The 27,909-nt window shown below is 43.2% G+C and overlaps 1 protein-coding gene and 1 pseudogene across 2 annotated transcripts in view; one reads left to right on the top strand and one right to left on the bottom strand.

The window, feature by feature from the left end:
- Positions 1–27,909, top strand: part of IntS4 (integrator complex subunit 4) — a 78,553-nt gene that overhangs the window by 11,425 nt on the left and 39,219 nt on the right. Inside the window, exons 5-14 of one of the 2 annotated variants that reach the window (XM_050189955.3) lie at positions 5,215–5,354; positions 6,010–6,130; positions 8,299–8,370; positions 8,891–9,065; positions 9,133–9,338; positions 14,674–14,816; positions 14,878–14,993; positions 15,080–15,213; positions 20,374–20,525; positions 21,537–21,630. In XM_050189955.3, coding sequence (XP_050045912.1) covers positions 5,215–5,354; positions 6,010–6,130; positions 8,299–8,370; positions 8,891–9,065; positions 9,133–9,338; positions 14,674–14,816; positions 14,878–14,993; positions 15,080–15,213; positions 20,374–20,525; positions 21,537–21,630 — 1,353 coding nt within the window. The remainder of the gene's footprint in view (positions 1–5,214; positions 5,355–6,009; positions 6,131–8,298; positions 8,371–8,890; positions 9,066–9,132; positions 9,339–14,673; positions 14,817–14,877; positions 14,994–15,079; positions 15,214–20,373; positions 20,526–21,536; positions 21,631–27,909) is intronic. The other variant, XM_055077477.2, reaches the window with a different exon arrangement.
- LOC140216072 (uncharacterized) lies at positions 16,675–20,363 on the bottom strand (annotated as a pseudogene).

Raw genomic sequence — 27,909 nt, 5'->3', positions numbered from 1 at the left:
CCAGAGAAATTCTCACTGAGCATGAAGGTAGGCACATTTTAGCTTTCTTAAAGTCCTGTGTTGTCTTCTTCACATTGTGTTTTTGATGATATGTCCCCCTTGTACACAGCCTTTGGTCAGCACACTTCCTTGATATCAGAGAGGTGTACCACAGCTGCACGCACTTTCATCATGTTTATTAAAGCAATCATTTGACTTTTTTTTTTTTATGGCACCCTCAGAAATTGATACATGCTTGGGGAGGTGCAAAGCAAAAGCATGTAATTTAAGGAATAGTACATGATGTATCCTGTTATTCTCTGGCATTTGCTTGTAACGGTCATTACTGTTTCAACTATCTGGAAATTCCTGAGTGTCTCAGCTAAATAAGAAAGACGTCCGCTCATGTACTAATGTTGCTTTCTTTTCCTGCCATCAAATTATGGGCGGAACCTGTTAAAGAAAGACTCACTCAGCATATATTTCGTTTCATTGTGATGGCATTTTTCACAGTGCTCCTATATCGTTTCACCTGTTGGCAGGCTTACCTTTGGCAAGATTAATCAGCATAGAGCTAGAACATCACATAAAGTGGAAAGCAATAGTGGCACACTTAGGTTTTCAAGAAGCTTACCTCCATGATCATGGAGGTAGTCTGCGGTGGGTACAAAGGATAAAGGTGAGCTGAGGTGGCTTGTTCCTTTGACATACCCTGTTTTCCAAGCAGGCCTAGTGCTGGAGGCTGCACAATCTCACGGTTCCAAAACGCGGTGGAGCGAAAGTCAGCACGAAGCGTTATACTCCCTGTTGCCGGTGCTCTTCATGCCAGCATAGTGACAGCAAGTGCTCATGGCCATTGAGTGAAATATCTGTTTATGCTTGCCTGTGTGCATGTGATACTATACTTGTTAATTTAATTAGTAACCATATGTTTATTGCAATTAATATGACCGATAAAACTACAAGCCTTTTATCAATGCTTTGCCTTTTGCCCAGAGCTGCAACTTTCTTTTCTCAGGGGAGGATGAATCTCCTTAATCTGTTTACACTTTAGCTTTCAATATTAAATGATGGCTCTGGCCATTAAGTGCAGTCAACCATGGCGTTCAAGATTTGCAGTGCTGCTCGATGGGCCACCTCGAGTCTTTGATGCTGTGAGCCACGCTGATTCGTTGCTATAGGCACAATCTGCACTGCACGTGCCTGTGCTTATACTCACATAATTATGGTCGAGCCTCGTTGCGAACATTTATTTATAAGTGCTTACTCACAAGATGCTATCCACTATACTATATATGCTCTGGGAACCTGTGAAATTATTTTTACTGCTGGGACTGATTCAATGTAATTTGCAATTTAACAAAGTTTTTCGCTGCAAGTACGACTTCCTTATATTGCCATGATGCAGCACCATGATGCCAGTAGTCCTTGCCATTCTTTACTTGGGTTCAAAGAAATAATGAGAGCAGTGCCAATGAGAATGACATGGGTTTTAGTATCTGGCATAGCGCAGCATAACATGGATACAAGAAGAAACGACAGACAAATACAAGCACTGTCATTTCTTTTCGTGTTCATATTTTGCTGCACTATGCCAGATACCATTCTGTGATGACCAACGAACAAACCCATATTGCCATCCTTGTCAATGTGGATTTTGCCAGTGTGTGGATAATAAGAGAAGGCGCTCTTTCTCAATCCTGCTGCTGCTGTGGCATCTTTTTATCCTTATCTCCCTGGCACCCTTTATCACAATGGTCAAGCCAATTTGTCACAGTTAGAGAGAGGCCATTGTAAAACCTTAGTATAACAAAGTTGGATAAGTAGCTAAAGTTACTTCGTTATATTCATTACTTTGTTGTAACAATTGTCCGGCCTCATATCCAATGTTATCCTTTGAAGGGTTGAAGTGTTGCAGTGAGTTTCCAGAGTGTATGGGCTGATGCAAAATTCAGCAGCCAATGCCAAAGAACTGCAACATTTTTTGCCGAGTCATCAGCGTGACGACTACTTTCTTTAATGCGGCTGTTAATGCTAGTTCATTGCTGCCATTATCTTAGGTGCAAATGTAGGAGTACAACAGGTTCTTACATTGTTTTGTGGGTGTGCTGGCACAGTGTTGCAATCTTCAGATTTTGTATGTTCTTTGCTGTTTTTGAGTGGATACTCTTTGCCTCATTAAAATAAGATTTTAAATGCATGTTGTTGTTGTTTAGTAACTGTGTAGGTTTCCATGGTAATTTCAAGTGGGGATATTATTACTTCAGTTTATCCATTTGTTTGTTATAATCTGTTTTGTTATAGCAAGGTTTGGTTGTGTAAGCTTTTGTACTGTAGTTGTGGCCAAGTTGGTTGAATAATACTACTACTATTACTGATATCCTTTGTAGCAGGGATGGTAAAGCGAAACTCTCAACTCAAAAGTTCGATTCAAAAGTTCTGCAGCCTCTACTAGCACCAGCCTAATTAAGCCTTGTGGCCTAGTTGACTCCACTTGCTATATAGAAAACACTGCATCCTGTAATATGCTTATCAAAGTAATCTTGAAACTGGCATGTCACTCTTTTTCTTTTGTGCTTTGGCAGAGACTGGTGCAGATGAAAAAATATGGCAACCAATGAAAACATTTTTGAGGCTGTTGTTTACTCACATGCAGAGATGTACATGCAGAGATGGCAAATTGTTGTTGTTGCTTTGTATGGCATTACTTTCAAGGTTCGCACGTTGCTTGTGGTGCTTAGTTTGATTCTCATGCAACTCACTTTAGAACATTTTGCGTGCTTGCTTTTTTCACTTGATGGCTCGGTGCCAGATCGGTGTGCCATTTGGTTACTGTGCAATGGGTCTATGCAGTATCCATGCTGTTGGTGGAAGATGAACACACTCTCCTGGTTCTCTTACTAGCATGAATACCTTCTGCTTTTCAGAAAACAGTTTCAAGCTGGCAGAGTGAACAGTATAACTGTACAATTAACTTTAAGGGAGGCCACAGTATGAACAATATAACTATGCACTAATAAGGGAGGCCATAATACAGATTCATATCGAATACCCTACTTTTATGCTTGCTTGCATTGCCTGTGTTGTTCAACTGTAAACAAGTTCCTTGACCATCCAGGGTTGCAGTGTGTCCATTGTAAATCCCAGTACAGTTAAACCTCAATTTAAAAAAACTTCAATATAATAATTTTCAATATAACAAAGTAGTTAACTTTCCATAATTTATTGTCCATAGAACATCATGTATATTGAACCTCAATATAACAAAGTGGGCTTATAGATGATTTCAATATAACGAAATTACACTGCTGCTGTGAAGGAATACCGAACTATAAATGATCACCTGTCGTGCTGGCATAGTAGCTTCAGCTTTGTGCTGCTAAGCCCAGGTCACGGGATCAAATCCCGGTTACGGCATGTACACTTATACGGGAGTGAAATGCAAAAACGCTTGTATACCATACATTGGGTGTACATTAACTCTTTCAGGGTCAATTTTTTTTTATTGCAGATTCCAATTCTTCCAAGAAACCTATTTCGAAAAAAATGTACCATAATTTTTCTGGGGTGGCCATGAGAAATAAATATTTTGCGCTGGTATATATGCACTCTTTATTCATGAATAACAACAATAAGAAAGAAAATAAACTTATAAGAAATAAAAATTTGATGCATTGTTATACACATAGTTTTCAAGGCTTAGAAAATGTGCACGCAAGAATATTTTGCAAGTCTCAAATGTTCCTGCTCTTATGCTAATATTTACGTCCATAGCGTAATTGAACTGTGTAAGTGAGCGCACTCAAGAAAACTGTGTGGTTGTGTGCCCATCAAAAAAGCAAAACATGTGACAAACTTCCGCTAATCTTCATCTTATTGCCAACCAGAGGCAATTAGTTTTTGCGAGTCTCAAAAAAAAAAAAATATAGAGAAATGGAAAAGGAAACGCATGCACGGTGGCATCCTTCCTATGTGCACCCTTGTGAGCACTAAACGAGTGAGAAACAGGCGGTTGCCCTTTGAGCGATTAAACGAGATAGCTATCAGTTGTCCGAGCACAAGAAGCCGAAACCACCGATGCAACAAAACCCAAACCATAGCCCGACTGCGCGCACACCAATGCGCGAGCGGTAGTATGTAGACGCGCCAGAGCAAACTAGCTCTAAAACAAACCATGCAACGAAAACCAAGATGGGGAGGCACAAGAAAAAGATTCCCTGTGTTCCCACATAATGGCAGCACATGCCAGGAAAGAGAAAGTTTGGAAGTTGGCGCGCTTTTTAAATGTACAGACGGCGCTGTAGATATAAGGCATCGACCATTTTGGGCTTGTTCACAGTGCTGTATATTTACGTCATTGACCCTGAAAGGGTTAAAGAGCCCCAAGTGGTCAAAATTAATTTGGAGCCCCCCACTACATCCTGCCTCGTTATCATATTGTGTTCAGGGTGGCCACTGAACAAGTGTCATGGCAGCCACATCAAGATGCTTCTCATCTAATGATAGCTTCCTGTGCTGTTTATTTTAATTCTGCAGTACTGTGCTGAGAAGGTAGGCAAAACCCAGGGCACTGTGTCAACCAAAGTAAATTTAAAAGAAAAGAATAGTTTTCGGCTGGCTCCCACACAGGAGCCTTGTTTACAGGTAAAAGAAACAAACGTATCCGAGCAGTTCACTTAAATAGGCTTGAACGTGTGACACAGGCAGTGCGCAGATATTGATGGTATATTGCTATCGCTCCTGTTCAGAGTGTGCGGAGTAGTCTGAATCAGGAGTGACTCAAGATAAAGGCATCAGTATAGCCCTTTTTCCCTGACACGGACACATGCCTTCCCCCACTCGATTGCATGGCCACTTAAAGTGGCATGCTCAGCCAAAGCACTGAATTTCACATTTTCTTTTCTCACGTCCTAATCACACCTTTCAAAGTCCCCAGTTCCGCCAATATACACATTATCATGTGGGCTGCATAGTCACAGACTACGCCGCACTCTGAACAGGAGCGATGGTAATCTGCCGTCAGTGTATGCGCACTGCCTGCATCACGTGTTCAAGTCGAACTGCTCGAACACATTTGTTTCTTTTACCTGTGAACAAGGCTCCCATTTGTGAGCCGAAACGTCTTCTTTTCTTTTAAATTTACTTTGGTCGGTGTAGTGCCCCAGGTTTTGCCCACCTTTTCACCATGTTCCATCCTGACCAGAGGGGCTTTCGTCGAACACTAAACTTCTGCAGTACCGTCTTCATGATCGGGGCCTGAAGCTGGATGTGAGCCTGTATGAACATGTGACGACTGCATTGACTGATGACTACGAAAGTGTGCGGATAGCTGCCCTGAAGCTGGTGCAAGTGATAAGCCATGCATATGGAAACAAGTGAGTGTTTGCCTGAGGCAGTGCTTATCCTTGTGCCGGACATAACTTGTGCCAAACACTCCACTTACTTCTGGTGCATATCACTATGCAGCATGCTAACATGTGTGACACTGACATGAAGTACTGTTTCTGTTAGCCAGTGAAAAAGTTCCTGCTGCACTCTAAGCCGAGGTTGCCTACCAGCAGAGTATAATACGTGTTGTGGTACACTTTGTAGCCCAGATGAAATGAATTGTGAGATAAAAGACTGGAAAGCTTTAGATGACAGACAACACTGTTTAGATTTTAAATGGGTCATCTTTATTTGTATAATGTCCATAAAATGTTGTCCCCCTCATGAGTCACATATAGCAAATGGCAGTATATCTGAAAATGATGGCACTGATTACATGGACACTGCTGCATAATAAAAACATTAAGGTTAAGAAAGGTCCTTACATACAATTTTAATTCAGCTATAATATAATTTAACTAATAACTCTGCCTGATGCAAAATGAGGGCTATTTTGTCCTACGAGCTGGTACTGTCTTTTTGTTGAGCTAGAGATTGCCCTATAGGCTTGAAGTGTGAAGCAACAAGCCATTGGTGTGGTGGATGGGGAACACTGCTTTCTTGTCGTATGTTATTTGATCAGGTGGGGTTTCTGTGGGGCAGCCTTGTGCAGGTACGAAACAGCCAGGAGCAAATCCGACTAGCAGACGATGCTTTTGCCAAGATCTGCCAGATGGTCGGTGATCTCTCCATGTGTGTGCGCATTGAAGCAGCCTTGCTGATGGTGAGGAATCTTGGGCATGCTCATGAAATCAGCAGGGCAAGCAGTGCTATGCAAACATTATGCGCAAACATTTCGTTGTCTTACAGGAAATTTATTTACTGTGTAAAACACCCAGTGTTTGTGCATGATTTGTTATATATGAGAGAACATCTGTTTTTTTTATTTTTACCCTTGGAAAGTCTTGCAGCTTGCAGAGCTTATTGTGGAAAATTTTTTTTACCGGTATTGAGGAGCGATACATCAGGACAACACCTGCCCAACATTTTGTCTTACAAGTCTTAAGTCACAAGTCGTAAGGGGTGTTCGCCCTGCTAAAAATGCTTCGTGATTATCTAATTCAAGTAGCATACCTTTCAGCTTTATGCACTTTGTCTCACTGGCTGATTTCAGCACATCATGAGATTGTCCACTTGCTCTGTGTCCTTGGTCATACCTCGTTACAGTAAAACCTCGTTGCTTCGGATTTCATGAGACAAGAAAAAAAAAATGCCAGAATTAACCAAATGTTGAATTTTCGAATGTATCAACAAACAAACAAAATAAATGAATAAATAAATAAATAAACCCGCTGTGGTGGCATAGTTGCTATGGCATTGCGCTGCTAAGCCAGAGGGCATCGGACCAGATCCTGGTGGTTAGCATTTTGATAGGGGCGAAAGGCAACAATGCCCATGGCGCATTGCATTGGGTCCATGTTAAAAAACCCTGGGTGGTCAGATTCAATCTAGAGTCCCCCACTACGGTGTGCCTTATAATCATCTTGTGTTTTTGGCATGTAAAACTCCTAAATTTAATTTGAATGTAACTTTAACGAGAAACAAATGCTTACTATATCGATGTGTATTTATTGTAATCCGTAACCCCCATTTCTATTCTGTACAAGATCTGCGCGAGAGCTACTGCCGTTGTTATCTCATGACTGATAATTGCTTGCAGCGGCAAGAAAGAGCCTCACCACTTCCTTCACAATGCGACAGCGCCACAAGAAGAATGTCTTCATCCGGGTAGATGTGCTTTTCGAAGACTGTGTGCACATCCAGATTATTTTATTACTCAGGGAGTTCATTGGGAACTGATCATCAATGGATCTCGGTGTAACCGGCAGGTTTGAAGCCATTGCACGGGCTGCAGTAGAATTACTTTTCATCCTCAAGATAAGAGGTGTTTTAAAAAAATTATTGTAGAAGATCTGTGGGGCAGTGCCCCTTCATAACAAAAACGTTGTAAAAGCTGGCTGAAGAGTGGTGCAGGACTCTTCAAATCTTATTGGTAGTTTAGCCTTATTAGTTGCATCAAGTTGGGAGAAACGGAAGGTACTGGAAAGAATAGGAGCTTCTAGCAGTATACTGCTTTTCATGCTCCCCTTCTGACAATGACTTGCCACAGGGCAGAGCATTGACGCTTTAGGTGAAGAGCCACAGCTTCCACTGTACCATGAACTGTAAAAGGAGTGCAGTGGCCTTGCCCTAGTATGCATAGAAGTAGCAGTTTTACCTTCACAGTTCACTTATTCTGCAGGTCATAATCCCATGAGTAAGTGGAAATTAACAGTTTCATGCAGCAATCCCAGGAAAAAAAAATGTTACTCCTTTATTAGTAGAGGCCTTAATTCATCATGTAAATAAATTTCTTAGGAGCTTGCGTTCATATTGATTGGTTCATACAGACTTATGAATAAACAGTGCTAAGACATGAGTTAGAGCAGAGGAGTGCACACGCAGGCTTACCATAGGAATATGTGCATATACCAGTCAAAAATTTGTCAGATTTGTTTTTTCTATACATAGCTAGGCATATATGCACCTGAAAAGGAAGACAAAAAAAAAGTCTTACAATCATGCGACAAATGGCAACTTCAAGATGGCAGGTACGACTCGTTTTGATGCAAGTTCTGTGTTCTAATTCTTTTTGCATGCATACTTTGTTATGTGTACATATATGTGGTAGACAAGCAGTCAATCCAGTGGTGGCTAGACAGTGCTTGGTGTGTTTTTTTCGGGCCATCTTCGAACAGTGCTTCCATATGCATTCAGTGGGATCTTTGCCTCTGCAGTTGTAGAGAGTGCCAAAAATGCATTGAGTGTAGTTGCCTTTAAGTGTTCATGTTATTGTGAACAGCAACATCCCAAGGCACATTTCTAGAAATGGGCTAACCAGACTTGTTGCAGGGTACCATGGGCCACGTGAGCCTGCAGTTTTTGGAGCAGACTCTTGACAAGAAGCTCATGTCGAATCTCAGGGTGAGTTTTTTTTTTTTTTTTTTGACCCGATAAAACGTCAGTCCGGCTCAATTGGTTAGAGCATCACACGTGTAATGCGAAGATGTGGGATCGTTCCCCACATACGGCAAGTTGTTTGTTCATCTACTTTCATTGCCATTAATTTATTATTTCTTTAATTCAATTGGTAAGTACAAGTAATTTCCCCTACATTTTCTTTGGTGCCTTTGTTTGTTGGCTTCTCATGATATGATTAATAAAAATCGGGCCCCTCGGTTAACCCCCTTTCAAGACGGGTGGATGTCATTTTCCCCTTTCATAAAGTTTCCTCTACCTTGCGGGCTTCTGCATAACTGATTTGTCATAGCCCCTTGTTTCTTTGGGATGTTAGACCAAAGCAGTCAATCAGTCCATCTATACATCCATCGATCTGTCTGCCATTCTATCAGTCAGTCACAGCTTGCAGGTTTTTCCTAGGGTTGGCTGCTAGGGGAAGAGATGGGAAACCAGCTAAGTTGCTTGTTCTCCTTCTACTGTGCAGCGTAAGCGGTCTGCACATGAGCGACAACGGGAGAGCTATGAGAGCGGCGAATGGTCCTCAGGCCAACGGTGGGCAGACGATGCACCTCGCGAGGAAGTGGATGCCCAGACTGTAAGCCTCATGGGCTCAGGTGCCTGTGGGGCGTTCGTGCATGGCCTGGAAGATGAGTTCCTCGGTGAGCATGTGCAAGGGAGCCCCATAGCAGCAGGGGGACTAGCTGTGCTCTCTGTGGTACTGTGCAGAGGTACGGCTGGCATCCCTGGACTCCCTGTGTCGGCTGGCCCTGCAATTCCCATCATTTGCGGCCCAGTCTCTGGACTTTATCGTGGACATGTTCAATGACGAGATTGAAGAGGTGCGGCTCAAGGCTATTCAGTGCTTGGGCCGCATCAGCAACCAGATTGTGCTGCGTGAGGACCAGCTGGAGACCGTCCTTGCTGTGCTTGAGGTGAACCAACCTGCTTGAGGCCACATGTTTGAATCTTCTTTTATGAGCTTATTAGTTGGCCTAAGTGCTGCAACAATTGTAACATGATATGATGCCCAGAGAGAGAGAGAGAGATTGAAAATGATCTCACCACTTTCAATTGAAGATGTTGAAATCACCCTGTTCTGCCTTCAATTGGCATTGTGTTCCCATTGCTAATCTGTGTCAAGAACTTACTTGTTACCTGCTTTACTAATGTGCAATTCCAGATAAATGCACTTGGGTATATATATGTTTTCTAAACATTGTGGAAAGCCTGGAGCTGTATTCTGCAACAACTCTTTCCATTTTTAATTCTTTTTGACTTTGTTATTGGCTTGCTTCGCCCCAACTATTGAAGGGATTGACCACTTGGCATGGCAGGTAACAAATGAATAAGAACTGAGGAAAATAATTTTTACAAAATATGCCTCTCTCTGGAGAAGTTGTAAAATGTGATGCAAGGCTTGTTGCAAGTACTCAGTGTCCCCAAATGTATGGTGGAGATTGTGACATTAGATTTATTTAACTACAACATAAAAACTGACAGGGTTAGATTTCATTAACATAAGCCTAGTATTTAGGCTGCAGTTCAGAAAAAGGTCATACTGAGAACCGGAACGCCCTGACCTGCAGTGTAGCTCAGAGAGGCTGATGAAACTGAGTTCAAATTAATTGGGCAGTTGTGAAGATATCAGCTGCACGAGCTGAACAGAATGCTATAAACGCAGTTTTGAGAACACAGCCTTTGTGTCCCTTCACACTACAAACCAAAAATATGCTACTATAACAACTCACCCAACCGTCCATCCTTTTGAGAAAAAGGTATTTAAAAGTTTTGCACAGTTTTGCACTTCACTTAGAGGCACAAGAACTGCACAAATTCTCTCTCTCTCTCTCTCTGTTTTTTCTAACAATGCAGCATTATTAGCACCACTTTGAATAACTTCTGAAGCTTTCTGATACAGCTCCCAGTGCTTACTTTTTTGTTTTACCTATGGTGCTCACATCTTGTATGTTGCATGCCAAGAGAACAGAATTACATTTATTTTAAGTTTCATGTACAAAATTGCCTCAATGGTGGCAGTCTCTATTAATTATACCCAACAGATTTTTTGTCAGAAGGTATTACATAGTGGGGGACAATTTTTAATCTAGACAAAATTACGAACACAAAACTACAAATACTAGACCTAATAGTTCTGCAGAAACCCGCAAGGTGGGGAAAAGTAATTAACAAAGGGAAAATTAGACATCCACCTAAATGTAGCTAATTGCTACAAAGGTGCGATTAACTATGTTTGGTTGGATGTCTAATTTTCCCTTTATTAATTACTTCTCTCCACCTTGCGGGCTTCCACAAAACTATTACGTCAAACTCTTGCCTTTGCTTGGAGTTGTTGATGGATTCGACTTCACCATGCCATCTGCTAGCAGCCTGGTTGGCTCAGATCGCAGAGCAGCTGCCCCGGAAAGGTGGTGGTCCCGGGTTCGAGTCCCGGACCAGGATGAATTTTTCTTCAACTGCGAGGCTTTTCTTTCGAGGAACCTATATGGGTTTCCTTTGTAGCAATTAGCTATGTTTGGGTGGATGTCTAATTTTCCCTTTATTAATTCTCTCCACCTTGCGGGTTTCCCCAGAACTATTACGAAAATACAGAGGTTACGACACTAGGGTGACAGTCGCAGACTGCGAATGAAAACTCCCGGAAAGTCCGTTAGGCTACACTTTCAAGCTATGTTCGCCACAAAAAAGGAGGCCGCCTTCCTCAGAAGGACCTGAGACAAAATTGATCTGCATGTCCAACAACCAAGAGTGCTGAATTTGAATCAGCCGGGTGAAGGCGCCCGCGTACCTGGGATGCTGAAGGAGAGAGGTGCCAAGGAGAGATCAAGAGGGGCCCACTCCACAGGCAATGTTTGTCGTGCAGTGCACGGCGTAACATAAGCTGCATGTATAAGTAGCAGACTCCACATCGTACTGGCACCGGCGGTTGTAGGGAATGCACGCCTGTCGAAATAAGGTTGGAATGGTGTGTCCCCAGCGATCGCGCAGCAAATGGCCCAAGTTGAACGTGAATCATAGATAGGGTTTCAAGGGGTCCCCACACACTCATCACAGTTGAACCACAAAGTGCAATAAATAAGCTGCAATGTGCTTTCTTAACAAGTGCACGTCGAATTGTAGGAAAGTACATGTACCACCTATGATTCCTATGATCACAGCACCAAGTTTCTCTCTTGAAGAAATCTCATTTGCATTTTATGTCATACAGGGTGATTTTGTTTGAGGCCACAAGGATAGAGCTAGCGCCTTGTCATACTGCATGCTGGGACCCTACATATTTCACCTCATATTTTTGAAACTTTTTTGCCTAAAGAAAAACATTTTAGTTATACATAAAAGTACTTGTAAGTGGGGCCAGAACATGGAAAAACATCTTCATATCTTTTGTTACATCAGGGTAAAATTTGTGGCCTTTTTACAAGAAACTGAAAGGGGCATTTAATACAAAAGAATGCCATTATATCCACACATTTTTTCAATGTACAACCTTTGACCTGGAAAGCATGTCGAGCCACATTGTACTGTATGTTGTCCTCGGTTAGTATTGCAAAACAAAAAGGATTGCAATTTGTGCATATGATTGTATGCAGTCATTTAAGTTTCTTGACTCAGCCTAAGTGGAAAATAATGTATTGATCATTGTTTGCTGAGTGAAAAATGGTGGCATGACAACAGGCCTTTCCTCGACAAGCGTGCGTGACATGAAGCTCTGGCTCTCTCTCACCTCCCATTCCATTAGAAACTCAGAACTTGGATGTCATGAAACGTTGACAACTGGCTTGAAAAAGTTAATTGAATAACTCCAGGGCATCCTTCTGATTTTACTGTTGGGGTGCTAGCATTTTAAGCCTCCTATGCAAGTCGCATATTTTCCACAATAATGCATTTCTGCTTAACTGGTTTAATAGAAACAGAAAGCTATCACTGGGGAGAACCTTGCCCCTGGAGGTCAAGTTCTGTAGGCTGTTGTTTCCATTTGCGGTGTTTTCCTGATATTGGTTGAAGGACAGTAAAAACGAAGGTTGAGAAAAGATGGGAAAACAAGGGGTGGCGGTGTTCATGCTGAAGCGAAAAGGTTTTGCGTTACATCTTTCACACTTCTTTGCTGTGATGTGCAAACCATGAATGTGCACAGTGAGGAGGTTGCCTTGGAACAATTGATGTTTTTCAGCATTAAAGTGTTTATTTCGAACTCATTAACACTTGCCTGATGCTCTTTGGCCATACTTGGCCTTTATGCCACAAAAAACTACATATCAATCAATCAAGTGTTCATATATGCTATCTTTTACGAAGTAGACTGTTAACTACAAAGAACATTGTCTGCAAGGTTTGTGCACTAGCCCTCATTATGATGAATATGCCTTGACTCTACCTATAGAGAGGCAGTAGAGAGCTTTAGAATAGGGGCCCTAAACGTGCGGGGCCCCAGAGAAATAGCGTCGAAGCCACTGTCCATGCGCGAGATGCAAACTTCGTTTGGGTTCTGCGTTGGGCACGCTATTTCACTGATTTAGCGGAAGCCCCAAAAGCTGCCCTAAAAGATTTGCGTAAACAAACATGGCAGCACGCATCGAAGCAGTGGCTCTAACCTAGCACCAAACTGGACTCTATTCGTGGTAACATGTTAAGTTCGTAAGCTAATAAAAGTTACTGTGGTTATCGCTTTCTCTCAACTAGCTTGTTATGAAGATTGATTCATTAGGTGCCACTGATACTGAATTTAATAGTGGATTTCATGGCTCGTAGGCTTAACATGGCTTAGTGGGTTACTCAAAACTAAGCGTAACTAATTGTTTGCTGCTAATAAAATAACCTCTAAATTGTGAATAAATGCTAAAATACAAAAGTCAAAATTACTATTCTTATCATAAAATGGTATATTTCATTTAATTATTTCTAATAGCTTTTCTTTGGCCCATAGTGGCACTGTCAGCGCAATATGCTGTCTGCAAACGCAAAGCCCTATTCCAAAACTCTTCACTTCTGCGTGCCCCAACGCTAATACCCGCAAAGCTCTTTGGGGCCCCTACTCTAAATCTCTCTAGTGTTACACTTCATTTGAGGAATCATCAGTAAAGCTCCCTTTGAAGATTTGCTTCAGCACCATACTTTTACTTGTGTCTGTCAACAGATGCTGTGAAGGCTGGAGTCAAAGAAAGTTTGTGAATATGTTCACTAAGAAGTGAGCAGTAAGCTGAAATGAGTCTTTAGAGATTGGCTTTATACTTTGAATTTAGGCTTTAGAGTTTGCAGCATACTCAATGGCTGTTTGCAGTTGCTTACCTTATACAGTTGACTACCGTTAATTCGATCCTGACGTCACCCGACGAAACTGGTCGAATTATCCGGCGGGTCGAATTGAACAAAAAAACAGAAAAGAATGCCGGAACATGTCATTTAATCACTTAATAATATATTGCTTTTAAACATAGCTTCGCCGCAATGCAGTCATGTTATGCGGTGAAGCATGCTATCCGGGGCGGCACCATTGTTTCTAGGCATAGCTCGTTCTCCTTAATTTACTCGCGCGCATCTGCCATCTCCAGGCACAGTACGAGCACCAAGGCACCTAATAAGTTTACTGGCAGGCCTTCAGAGTTTTAGATATACTCCCACTCTTTTGTTGGCTTTAAACATCCCCTCGACGTTCTGAGTTTTTCATTTTACTGCCTTCCTTTTCGATAGATTTCCCAAAACATAGGTGGTCTTTCTCCGTTTCTCGGTGCATGGCGCGTCTGCGCACATATAATTAAGGAACATGTACTAGGCCCCGTTAATGGTATCACATACGAGACGCATGGCATGCGAAATGAGGGCTCAAATTGGCACAGCAACATCACTAACAGCTCTGAATGGCTGCCACTATGCTTATTAGGTATTTTGTGGTCGTACTGTGACCGAAGATCGTGCGTGCATGCCTGTATAATTATGAAGTGCTTACTATGTCTCGGGACAGTGGCCCCTTTTCATTCTTAATATGCTTCACTGCAATAAATTGCATGCGCTTCACCGGCTAACACAGCTGTATTGCGGCGAAGCTGACTAGTCAAGTTGTTATTATCCGGCGAAGCCCAATTTTGAGATCGAAATAGCGGAAGTTTGGGCCCATAGAAATATATTGGCGCCAGCAGGGACCATGGGTTGGGATCGAATTAACTGAAAAATCAAATTAACAGGAGTCGAATTAACCGAAGTCTACTGTAGAACTGAGCCGTCCAGGTGTAAATGCTATCAGCACCTTTGCAGGACTCGTCGATGGACATCCGGGAAGCCCTCCATGAAGTTCTGGGTGGCTGCTGCCTGTCGACAAAGGCAGGCCTCAAGGCATGTGTGGATGCCCTTCTGGACAATCTCAAGCGCTACCCGCAGGACAAGCGCTCTCTCTGGAGGTAGTCCACTTACGGATTTTCATGTTTGCCTTAAGGACAGCTCCTCTAATGATAACTGCAGGTGCCTGCGGTTGCTGGGGCTACGACACCCATATCTGGCACTGCCATTGGTTCCTGAACTCCTGGGCATTCATGCATACTTTGACCTGCCAGAGCCTGATGTGGAAGATCCAGCTTGTATCCTTGAAATGAATGAACTCTGTTGCTTTGAGGAAGTGTGGCCTTTAGTGAGACCCATTAGTTCCCTTGACCTGCCGCTTCAGACATGAGCACACTGATATTGGTGTTCAATGCAGCAGCGGGGTGCCCAACCATGGTGCCACTGTTTGAGGAGCACACGTTGCGTCACTACTCGTATCTCAAAGATTCCTTCCCCAGCTTGGTGCCCCAACTTAGGGTTGGTTCTCCTCACTGGCCCTTTTCCATTTGTGTCAATTCCATTTACTGATGCAATCTGTGTAAAAGAGTAAGTCTGTACTGTACTCGTGACCTCTCAACAGGGACCAGTGCCTCTTATGCATTACCTGCACCTCACCAGAACATTGTCTCTAGATCTGAGCAAATGTGTGGCCTGTTCGGTTTTTTGGGAGCTCATTTTTTACCATGGATGGTTGGAATGGTCTTTCATTGCTACCTTACTTTGCTGTGTCACTGTCTGTAATTTTTCTGCCATCCCACAGCTGTGTTGTGTCATGTTGCAACTGCTTTACTCAGAATAAAGTACACAATTATATTAAACAACTCTATCATCCATGCAGCCACTTCCTTCCCATTAAAAAAATGGCCTTTCTTTCACTGCCATCAGCAGTAGCAACAGCCTTATGTTGCAGTACCTCCATGTCAGTACAGGTTTCTGTGTTTTAATATGAGTAATACTGGTAGCCCACCAGATGCACTCGCTTTTTTTAGGTATATGAGCTTCCTTTGGCTAGCTGCTTAGCTTTCTCAAAGTGTATACATTTGGTAGAGCAGCTATGTGGTACTTGTCGTTAAACCATAATCTGTAGAAATGGGGGCTCCTGGCTGTTTGCATAGCTACTTCTACTGGACATGCACTGCCCTTTGTTCAGGCTCAACTTAAGTGGTGGCTGTATAGATTTAGGAAGATGATTCTGCTACATTGCATTAAGAATGCAGTCGTGCATCGGATCAGCAGATTATGGGATGTGAAGGTATATCATGGTTGGTGTTACAGTTTTCTGCATAGCTACCTTCATAGCACTGTTTTAATGTGATCAGCATTCTTTAGGAATTTCATGCACATTTAGAGTACTATCTTTCTGCCTATCTTTCTGTCTGCCTGGGTCTCTAACTGCTTTCCTGCTGACTTGGGTTACTGGGTAGTCCATGGTTAAATGGGTGCAGCACTGTGCTGCTGTGTTTAGGGAATAGGATTTTAAAACAACTGTTCGACCAACTTAGCTCACTGGGTATATGCCACTGTTCTTGTTCTTGTTCCTTAGTGAAGTGTTGCAACCGCTCTGGGGGATCAGCCATGAATTGGGCAATCGGAAAACTGTTACTGTTCTTTCTTTAAGGGGGAGGCTACCCTAGGATACCAACGTTTTTGTTTATTGAGATATCTTAATGAAATTTTCAGGATAGACTCATAGCAAAAGCATTAGTATAACTACAAAATTTCATGCAGTTATGTTCACTGGTTCTCAAATTACAGCAATATGTCAGAATGGCGCACATGGTTTTCTTATTCCAGGCCTGGAGAATTTTCAAAAGGTGCTGAAACTGTGAAATTCACTATGATGATTCCCAGATGGATACCTCAGGGCAAAAGAGAGCCCTTTTTTTAAATTTCCTTGCTGAAAAATTTTAGCAGACCACTAAATTTAGTGTTGGCGATTAAGATTTTATCAATCAAATTTTGATTAAATATCACAAATCACAGACACAATATATTACAAAAAATGGGCATGTCTTGCCCTCAGAAATTTATTCAGATACACAATAAAGAAAAAACTTATGGAAATCTGATGAGCGGTTACAGAGATATGGCTGGAACAAGCAGCCTCACCAGCCAAAGAAAGTCATTTTGAGAAAATGAGCTTTGAAAGTTTTGAGCACATATATTGGTCTAAAATGATCCTGTAGCATAACTGAAGATGTCCTTAGGCACCCTCTTCTTTTTATACCTTTCCACCTTCTCTTGCAATCACTCCTTGGCCTTTCTCAAGCACAGAGAATCTTTCTCGGCTGCTCGTTGAATGGCCAGGTGGCCAGGTATTAGCCCCATTGATGAAAATAGCTCTTGGGTGGCCCTGCGGTGACTAGCATTATATCATACAACATCCTCATGCAGTGCTGTCTATACAGCAATCAGCGACGCATTTTGCTCTTTGGGCATCAGGGACCACAGCACGGAGTGGAATGATTCTGATGCATTCTGCGTCTTTGCTCCCAGGCAGCGTTGCAGAAGAGAAGCTTGTGAGAGGCGCTCATAAACAGGCAGCAGTGCTTCTGCAACATAGCTTGGAAGATTGTACCAATGCTTCGGAGGTGGCACACCATCACTCTTGCTGGCATTATGACGACACCACGAGTCTGTACCCCCAGGGCACAAGTCGTGGTGAGGATCCTCGTCCGTCGATGTCACGTGGTGGTACGATGCCATCACTGCACGCTGCCTTGCAGCCACATCGTTGGAATTGTTCCGTAGGGCCCAGTGATAATAGTCGGTCAACTTGTCGATGACGCCCTTTGTCAGCCTGCCCTTCCCTCGTAAAGCCTTGTCACTTTTCTGCACAAGGTTGCGCAGTGCTGTCCCCATCCTCTTCTGGACTGGAGTGGTTCAGGCATTCCTCTTTCGAAATGGGGACCAGTCCATAAACATTTTCTTGCACAAGGGCAGAGAAGGTGGCACTATCTCTGTCAGACACGAGCATTGTCTAATGGAGCTTGTGCTTTGGCACCGAACATGAGAAAAGGATGACAGCTGCCCCAACCTCCATCCTCCCAGACTTAGAGTCAGTGTTTTTCTGGCACATATGATCCTCCTGCCAGCTTGTGTAGCCTGATTCTCCAGGCTTTGGTCCTACTTGGCAACCAAGGCACTGGTTCGATAAAACAATGGTGTCCAAGATGAGGCCCGTATAATATTCAATTATTGCACCAACTCCAATATGGGACATGTGGCCACGCTTGTGCCATGTTCCATCAAAGTTTACTGTGATATCCCTGCTGAAATATGGATCCATTTCCTTGTAGGTGGTTCTCACAGCAGAAGCAGATTCTGCATAGAACTTGTCTATGCACTGTTTTTGCGGTTTCTTGAATTTCTTCAAGTGCTTCTGAAAAGTCTTATGATGCAGGCCACGATGGGACACATTCATTGCTGCCCAAAAATTGAGGGCTGTTTGTCCCTTCTCTATCTGTTTTGTTGCCCCAATGGCTCTTATATTCATGTCAAAGGCCACTGACTCATCCTGATGAGCAGAACTCCACGAGCTTGCAACTACTCCACAATATAAACATAGCAGCTCAAGCCTTGGTGCAAGTCCAAGTTGGGTGCCTCCTTGAACCTTCATCCCAGTTGTGAAGCGCCGCTGGCATGGGGTCCAGGATAGCAGGTCACCTAGGGCATCCATTTGCACAAGGAGAAATTTTTCACCTTCACTTGTAGCAGTGGCAGCTTCAGGATCGCGCTCCATTGCTTGAAATTTTTGCTCCGTCGCTGACATACCGCCAAGTCCTCATTGCACAGCAGTGCGTTTTTTATCCACCACCTCTTTCTCCTCACACATCAGGAAACGTGTTTTCAAGTACACAGTGGACGACACGATCGCACTGTCTGAGGCAGATGAAAGAGTGGATGTGGAAGCCGCTGTCGATGAACACGAGACACCAGGCGCACCCGTCACGACAAATTCTTGCAACGGTGGAGCAGGAGTCATGTTGCTAGAAGCATCGACGCAACCTTGCTGTTGCATAGATGAAGCAGAAGCTGCCCCACAGGAACCATCGGTGCGATCATCGTCGGTGCACGGGCGAGCGAACGAGCTTCGCCATGCAGGCGAGCTTCATAGAACGCTTCCTTGCACCGAACATGTGTAGTGTCTTGAGTTTCTTTGGCTCGTGGCTGACCGCACAAGCATCGGCAGGCTAAACGCAATGATGGTCTCGTAAAGATGGTTGAAAAGCGTCTTGTAAAGACGGTAGAAACTTGGAGAATATGCGAACGGCTGCAAAGATGGCAAGCGGAACGCACAAAGGGCGCAGGCGATGGAGGAGCCGAAGCAGACGACGGCTGGACGCATTATGCAGAAGACCACTACTTCATCGCATGCAGCAGCCTGTTGGAGACGCGGGGTCCCCAGTGTCCTTGAGAAGCGTGCGCTTCGCCATATCTCAGCTTCGCATCTCAGGCACAGGAAACTTGAAAGCTCTCGCGAGCCCTTCAATCAGGAGCGATTTATGTCTCTCCCGTGCTGCCGCGTGTGGTGGGGAAAAAATGCACAAGAATGCATGAACAAAACAACACCAAAATGGCAGCGCTTGGGGGAGCGGTGGAGAAACGGCGTCCGCACCAAGTAGGGGTATTTTGAGCGCTCTCTCACCGCTCGAGGGCTGCCACAGCTCGTTAAGAACTTTACTTGAAATAGTTTCGCGATGAATTAGACTTTGATGTTTACAGAAATGGTAGTTTATAAAACACACTGCCTGAATATGTGATTTTCCAAAAATCGACTTTTTTGCAATTTTTCTGTGTTCAAAGGCTGCGTCCCCCATTAAGGAAAATAAAGTGAAATCTGTATGTGTCGCTCTTCAGTGAATCTCTTTCACATCAACTTAAATCACTGGGTACGTGCCACTGGGTATGTGCCACTCTTCAGTAACAAAAGAGTACTTGAAATTTCTTCGGTTCTGGGTGGAATCAAACTTCCGACATATATACTGAGACAATCTTGTCCAAATATATCTGTTACACAAGTGCCACTTGCAGATTTCGTGGCACTGCCACTAGATCTTTTCATGTTCAGTGATAAGCACGAGAGAGAAACATGGCTGTATACACTCATCATATAGGACTCATTTCAGTAGGGGCAATACGGTGTGTTGCTACATTGCTTCAATGCGAATCACAGTAACATCAACATTCATTGTGTGATGGGTTCTAATGAAATTTTTTGTCCCTCGACTAGTAACAAATATCTTTGCATGTTCTAGGAACAAAACAGTATGAAAGTGAACACAGTGACTTCTTTCTAACTGGGAACTATCATTGTACTTTGGCTGATCTTAGCCGGTTGGAGTTAGTGGCTAAATGGCCTTAGCAGTGAGGTGGTGGTGGCTGCATGTCCTCTGGAGCAGTCATAACAGCTGCAAATTAAAAAGGAAAACAGAGAGTAAGACTGCCTACAACCCTGAGATGTATGGCCATATCAGTGCCTGCAAAAGCTCTGGGAAGAAGCTACAATGCAAGTAAGGGTTAATTACAGCTCAGGCCTGGACACCAGTTTGACATTTTTGCATAACAGCCATGTGTTTTACTGTAGCTGGCCTACCAAGACTACAAGACTAATGTTGGAGCACATGTCTGTTGCAGCTTCCAAATCAGCAGAGTAGCCCTTCAGAAGGATTGGCATCTTGCTCCCTGGCGCAGTCACACAGCTTCCTGCACCAGGCACTTGAACGGGCATGTGCAGCTGAACTCCGGCACCCTGCGGCCAGGCAGGGGTGGCTTGAGACGTCCATTCGGTCAGTGCCTTCTCTTCAGTCTAGTTTGCTCAACATTGCTCCATGATCCATGCTGCACAGGTGGGGCTGTTGGTGACAGATTTATGTAACAGTGCAGGATGCATTCAACACTGAAAACTGTGTTCATAACAAAATGGGAACACATGCACACTTTGCGTATTGTCTCTACCCTTTGCCATGTTGAATACAAATGATCCAGCCTGGCTTCGTAATCTTAAGCAGTATGCCTCAGATTAAAGAAGAGAATTGGCTGACGTAAGAGTGCTTCTTCTTCCCTTCTGCCAACACTTTAGGCAACTATCTATCCATAGTTTCTTGTTGTCTTTTCTGTATCTGTTGGTCTTCCCATTATTGTGCATGGCAACAACTATCTAAAAGCACTTTTAAAATAGTAGTGTGTCAAGACAGTACAATTTCACTTGTAATTGGAACCAAAGATAACATTGAAGCAGATGAGATAGAAACATGAGTGGTTCATAAAGTGTTGATATGTTCTCGGTAAACGCAAAGTAACTGCTTTCCTAATTGTCACAGGACTTAGTCCTTGTGAACATGTGTCAGGGCATTGAATGCCATAGTGCCGCCAGGTACCAGAATTTTAGTTAGGACACATGAAGCTGCATGCAGTACGAATACAGGGTTTAAAATTGTGCTAAAAAAGCAAGGACACAGAAGGAGAGTGGACAGCACCAGTGTCTACTCTTTATCCAGTTCAGGTGTCATGTAATAATCTCGGGAGCATTCTTCATTCATAAGACGACAGGCGGATGTGTTTCCCAACCTTCTGTGGCTATACTAGAAAACAATGTAGACTCCATTAACTGGCTTTCAGTGGCAGTAAATGTACCTTTAATTAACATTGTCTTGTGTTATACTGTGTTTTTTCCAGTAAGCCTTTAGTTGGCAGCTAGTCCTGATGTTTTCTGATCTTGACCGGTTCTTTATGTTTGAGTTATGTGGGCAACTTGGAGGTGAGCATTTGTTCAAAGTGTGCTTGCTTTACCCAAGCAGGGACCTCCAGAGGCTTGCAGAGATTGAGCCCCAGCTGACGGCTGCCGCCAGCTGCGCCAGCTTGTACCTGCGATGCCAGCTGCTCTTTGCCAAGGTGCGTTAGTGTTTTGAATGATGCATTGATGTTCCGAATTTCTCGTCTGCACTTTTTATGTATTTATGTTATTTATTTATACATACTGCAACCCTAAGAGGGTTATCGCAGGAGTGGGGTACACAAATCAAAGGTAAAGGCACATAGCAAAGCACTAGTGTAAGAAACAAGGTTAAAAAAATCAGGTCTCAATAAATACATATATGCATACAAACATAATATATAATACATGGTCCTAGGAATCACGGGCATCAACCAGTGATTGCCTTAAGGGGGGACGCGGCTTTCGTATAGTGAAAAACGACCCAAAAATCGTGTTTTTTTTTAAAGCACATATTCCGTTTCTATAACTTTCTTTATCTCATTCCGAAAAATGAATGCTGAAAACCGCGTAGAAGTGCTAAAAAAATTTTTGTAGCAGCCAACGTGACGAAAAAATTCTGCGGAAATTCTGAAAAAACCGCGTTTTTCAAGCCACAATATCTCCGCAATGGCGCAACCGAGCGCCGCCATTTTGCCCGCGTTGGAAAGTGCATTTCTCCATCTTTAAATCTGCTGCACCAGCCACCTCCTCCATTCAGAAGCAAGCACACAAAAAGCAAATGATTCAAGGCCGTTCCGAGGCCTCTGATTGGCCACTCCTGTCACGTGGCCAATTAGAGCTTCGCCATTTCTCTCGTTGGCAGTGCGCGCTTTCTGGTTTGCGTGGTTTGCAATATACAAACATTGTTTGTGATGGTGACAGTAGAACCTTTGTAGCACTGCAAAAGGTCGTGATGGCAACATATCATATAACATCTACCGATGAAGACCCGCATCGTGACCTTTGCCCGCAGGGGCCCCAAAGTTGGTACCAACATCAGGCTTCAGAAGCAGATAAGAAGCCTCCACCTCCTCACAAGTACCGGCTTGGAAAGCATGTTGCCGATGCATTGCCGCCCATGTACCAACACCTTTCTGACATGCAGCTCTTCAGCCGTTGCCTAGAAAAAAAAAACACAAAACACTGCCGAAAGCCTTCATTCGGTCATATGGTCACTGCTGCCAAAAGATAAAAACGCATTATTTGTTGCGACAGAGACAGCTGTCCATGAGACAGTCTGCAAATACAATGCTGGGGCCTGCCGTGCGTTTGCTGAGTATTGTGCAACACTTGGACTGCAACTGAGACAACATGCTCTTCTCAGAGCAGCAGAAAAGGATGTCTTGTGGAAAAAAAAAAGTCAAGCAAGGCACATCAAACCAAAGGCAGCGCACTCAACAAGCCGCACACTGAAGAGGACACAAATGACTACAACCCCGGTGCCTTTTGATAATGTAAAATCTGAGGTACAACTTTGAAAGCCTTTTTCTCAAGATGACTTTTCTTGTTTCCTGCTTTGCTTGTACCGCTGAATACGGCTACTTGCTCACAGCCTAAACGCTTGTGGTACAGTTACCTCTTGAAAAATGAGAACTAAAAAAAATGCATTGCAAATAAAAGAAATCTAAGAATGTCACGACCTTAACCATTCATCTTAGAATGCACAGTGCTTTGCACAAGTGTTCTACCATATTTTTTAAGTGATTCAGGCTTGGAACAAGGCCAGAAGGAGAAAAATATTATGCATAAAAAGGTTGTTAAGATATCTTTATGAAATTTATACAGTAGTATCACAGAAACGTTGCTGATAAGTCTACCAATTTTCATAAAAATCCATGAAGACATAAGAAAGTTGTTATCGAACGCCGTGTCCCCCCTTGACAAAATTATCAAGTGTCAATTTTCATACGTTAGGGGGAAGGTGGTTCCACATTTCAGTGGATCGGTGAAAAAGAACTACATTTGAATTTGTCAGTGCGGACGTACAGGGGTGTTATATTTAGAGGGTGAAAATTCCGTGTGTTAGACACTTTAGCAACCTAATGTATTCCAAGGATGAGCAAAGTTCAGAGTTAGCAGTGGTGTTAAACAGTTTAAGGCTTTCTACATTACAGAGCTCTACTAGCGAAGGGAGGTTCAAGGAGGGAAGGTTAGAAAAGGGGGAAAAGTCCTTGTCCTAACGCCAGTATATAAATTGAATAGTTTTTTTTTTTTTACGGATTCGAGTTTTTTTATGTCGGATTTCAGGTATGGATTCCAAATGGCACACAAGATGGGCCACACTAAAATTTTATAAGTGAGCAATTTTGCTTTTTGCAGGCTGAGTGCAGAGAACACTTTAGGTAACCTAGACGTGCTAGAGCTTTAGAATAGGTTGCTGCAATATGTTTGGACTAGGATAACTTGTGTGTGAATAGAATGCCAAGGTACTTATATTGAGAAATGTTTTCTAGAGGAATATCATTGAAACAGCAAGGAAGATGCATTTGTGTTGTACGTGTCAAGAAGGACATAGAGACAGTTTTGCGAAAATTGGTGTTCATCTGCCACTCATCACACCAAGTACAAAAGCTGAAGAGTGCTTTATTCATAATGACGTGATCTTCATGACTGGTAATTGTATGATAGATAACGCAGTCATCACCGTAAAGATGGACTTTAGTTGGTAGCACGTTGTTAAGGAGGCCATTTATATACAGAAGGATAGAGAAGCGGGCCTAAAACTGAACCCTGTGGAACACCAGAGGTAATAGCCACCGAAGGTGACTTTGCAGAATCAAAACAAACATATTTTGATCTATCTGAGAGATAACTAGAGATCCAGGTAACTAGGCTAGGATTATTTAAAATACTATTTAGTTTATGCAAAAGCTTGGAATGTACAACTATATCAAAGGCTTTGGAAAAGTCTACGAATATAGCATCGATTTGAAGGCCTAGGTCAAGTGCGTGGCAGATGTCATGAGCAAATTCAGATGTTTGCGTAATGATGCTGAGGCCACTGCGAAATCCACGCTGGAAGGCTGTTAAAATATTGTTGACCTCAAGAAACTCAATAACATATTTGTCGATGACATGTTCTAAAAGTTTACTGCAACTAGAGGCTAAGGAAATCGGTCTGTAGTTGGGATAGGTTTTGTTTACTCCCAGACTTGTGCAAAGGAATAAGTTTCACAACTTTCCATGCTGATGGAACGGTACTTGTTTACAAGGATTTATTAAATATCACTGTACGAAACCTGCTGGACCAGAAAGCATACCGTATGAGAAAGGAATTATGAATGTTATCAGAACCGCAGCCCTTTTTAGAATCAATGTTTATAACTAAGTCTATAATAGTTTTATGAAAGTAAGTAGCTTATTGCTATGGCTGCAGTCCAGCACAAAATTTGAAGTTGTGGTGATCTAGAGTACTCACAGGAGTACTGGCCTCTGCAGGTTTGAGCTTAGTGAGCTACAGGGTCGTGTCAACCGTTGCAACACGTAATCCAGTGCTTACATGTTCAGCTTTCACATGGCATTGAGCACCACAAGCCACAAGAAACAGTAGTGCCCAAGTTAACAAAGGACAAGTTTACAGTAAAACCTCGCCATATTGAAGTCGAAGTGCAAGCCAAAATTACTTTATGTTGTCTAATGTCATGGCCAACGTTGCCCGCCTGTGGTGGGCTGCAGTGAGTTTCTACTACAGTGAGTTGCCATGAGTTGGCACTGTGTAAGCCAAAGCTGATGCAAAAGGCCACAACATACCACTGAGGACCACTAAACATTTTTTTTTTTCTGCTGTATCTTCATCATTGGGATCAGAAGTTTGCAGCACTGTTCTTACATGTTCACGAAATGCTGATAAGTTACATGACCACTGAGAACACTGAGAACACTGAGAATCCATTTGATTTCGCATTCTTGTCATTCACTGCACTCAATGCCTGATTCTGGAGGTAACAGCAGCAGAGCTCCCTCTGAGCCAATGACAAAAGGCAAAAAAAAAGTGGGAAATGAAATGGCCCACTACAAAATAAAGTCCCGGGCGGTGAAAAATTGCAGCATGCATAGCAATTAATAGTGGTCACTGTTAGACAGTGCATCGGACACCAAAAAAAATATAACCCGCATACCATAAAGTCACATGCTTGGCGGTTTGCATTTCATTTTGGCATTAACACACAAGTACAGGAAAGAGGACACGACTGTGACCCTAAACCAATGTATTGTGTGTTGTGAATAGGGCCATGCAAAGAGTTCAGGCTGCAAGTAAGTGCAGAACTCACAGAATTGTTAGAGCACTATGGCAATGCATCAGTGGTGAAGTACAGCTGTGGCTGAAGACTTGGCAGCATACTTAGTTCGGTGCATTGCTAGGTAGCCAACAACTTGTGGTAGTTTTGAACTCTTGCATCGGATCAGTTATTAGCAGCATCTCTCGCTGCCAGATTTTGGCCAAACTAGCTTAATGTGGCCAGTAAGTCTTCAATATGAATTTAAAGAGGTTCGTTATATCCATTTAAAGAAAATTTTTGCTTCATTAAAAGAAAGGTTTCAATGCATGGACTGTTATGGAAATGTTAAGGGGAATTATGGTTACGTCAGTTAACTAATTTCGTCTATAATATTTCACTGTAAATGCCTCCAGCAGCACCCAAGGCTGTATTAACACCCGGTTCTGGCCAGAACAGAAAGCAAATGCCCTTGTACCAAGGGGAAAATCCACAGTATACACAGCTGCAAGAAAAAAGCGCCCCACAACACATAAAAGGAGTTCTCCTTGCATCTATGCTGCACACTTTTGCAGTTACCAAAGGGCCTGGCCAGGAGGTACCCCTGATTACATGGTACCCCTGATTACAGACACTTGCACAGTGTCTGTAATCATTCGCATCTAATGAGATTGGCCCTGCCCAGTAGGGCCACGCACAAGCACTAGGCACAGCTCTTCAGCTTCATCTTCAGAAAGGTGCAATGCTAGGCATGCACTTGCCATAGGTGCTGCAAGGCACCGAGGCAAGCTCAAGTCTAAGCAATGTCTACAGGGGCTGTTGGACAAGAGAAAAGTGTGTTCTCAGCTTGAATTGTCCCTGAGAGGTCTATTCTCCTCCCTTCGATCTGATGGTCACACTGGTCGTGCTGAGCACTGTTTGAGGAACGAGAGTGCAGGATCAACAAAGGCTTAATGGAACCTAACGAACTGAACCTTTTGGGACAGAGTGACAGCTGAGTGACGCCCAGGCTGTCACTCCACCTTGCTGTGGGAAGTATGGGAGTCTGCTCTGCATGAGGCTAGGGCTGAAGGCAAGCTCTGAATGTAGCCAAACACAGTCATTCCGCAGTACCAACGCCTCCTAGATAGCAGGCCTGTGCACTCTACTTTATGACATCATGCTACATGAACTGAAATTTTCACTGACAAGCCCAGCATGAGAATTCTGGTGATGTCAGGATCACCACGGCTTATTCAGGAGCATCCCCATTAGATTCTATGGCAGTCGGGCAAGGTAGCATGACGTCATGAGTCGAAGTGCAGAGGCCTTGTGCTATGAAGGAGGCATTGGCAGTACTCCCCAACCCGTAGTGCATGTAATTGCAGCTATGTTGGGTTCGGATGAATAATACAACCAGTGCCATCAGCTCTAGGAATGTTTATTGCTGCAAGCAATAAGTAACACTTGCACAGGGAAAGTTCACTTTGTATTGGGTAATAAATAGGCTTGCCTCATCGCACGTGATAGGTCAGGCAACGTGGTCACTCTTGGGTTACAGCAGGTATTCCTGAGGTAATTGGTCACATTCGAAGTCAGGGTGCCAGAGAGAGAGAGTCTCCCCTGGTGACACTCTTTTAATGCGAAACCATTATATGCCCCATTACATGAAAATCCGTCAGCGTGGTCGGTGTGACCGAAAGTTGGTACCGAAAATGGCTGATGATGTAATGCATAAAAAGACATCACAAAATGCTCAGATTGATGCCAAATTTCTCAGGGATGTTGTTGTAAAGAAAGTAAGTTAATGGTTTTGAAAAGAAAATTTGGTAAATTTCAGCTTGGGTGGGAATCGAACCAGGGCTTTTTGGATGTGAGACGAGCAAGCTTCCCCGACACCACGGCGGCTCCACCGTTCTTGTTGACTAAAGGTGTGTCTAGTGCATGCGTCATTGCACACGTGACAGCGGAGTCAATAGGGAGGAGGTCATGCCACGTCATGAGTGTATAAAATGAGTGTATAAAATAAAAATGCGCTGAGGGGTCCTTCAAGTTATGAAGTCCTCACTGGCAAGTGAGTGCGTTGAGACGCACGGCGCATTTTGATTTGGCCTTACCGAAGCGTAGTTACAATGCATGCGAGAGATTGCGCGGACAACAAACGTGTGGAAAAAAGCATTTTATCGAAGGCACTATCATAATGCTTTTTCATTCCCACAC

The sequence above is a fragment of the Dermacentor andersoni genome, chromosome 2, assembly GCF_023375885.2.
Source record: "Dermacentor andersoni chromosome 2, qqDerAnde1_hic_scaffold, whole genome shotgun sequence".
In the NCBI taxonomy this organism is placed as follows: Eukaryota; Metazoa; Arthropoda; class Arachnida; order Ixodida; family Ixodidae; genus Dermacentor; species Dermacentor andersoni.
Note: the sequence above shows the minus strand (reverse complement) of the source record. Positions and strands in the feature narration are given on the sequence as shown.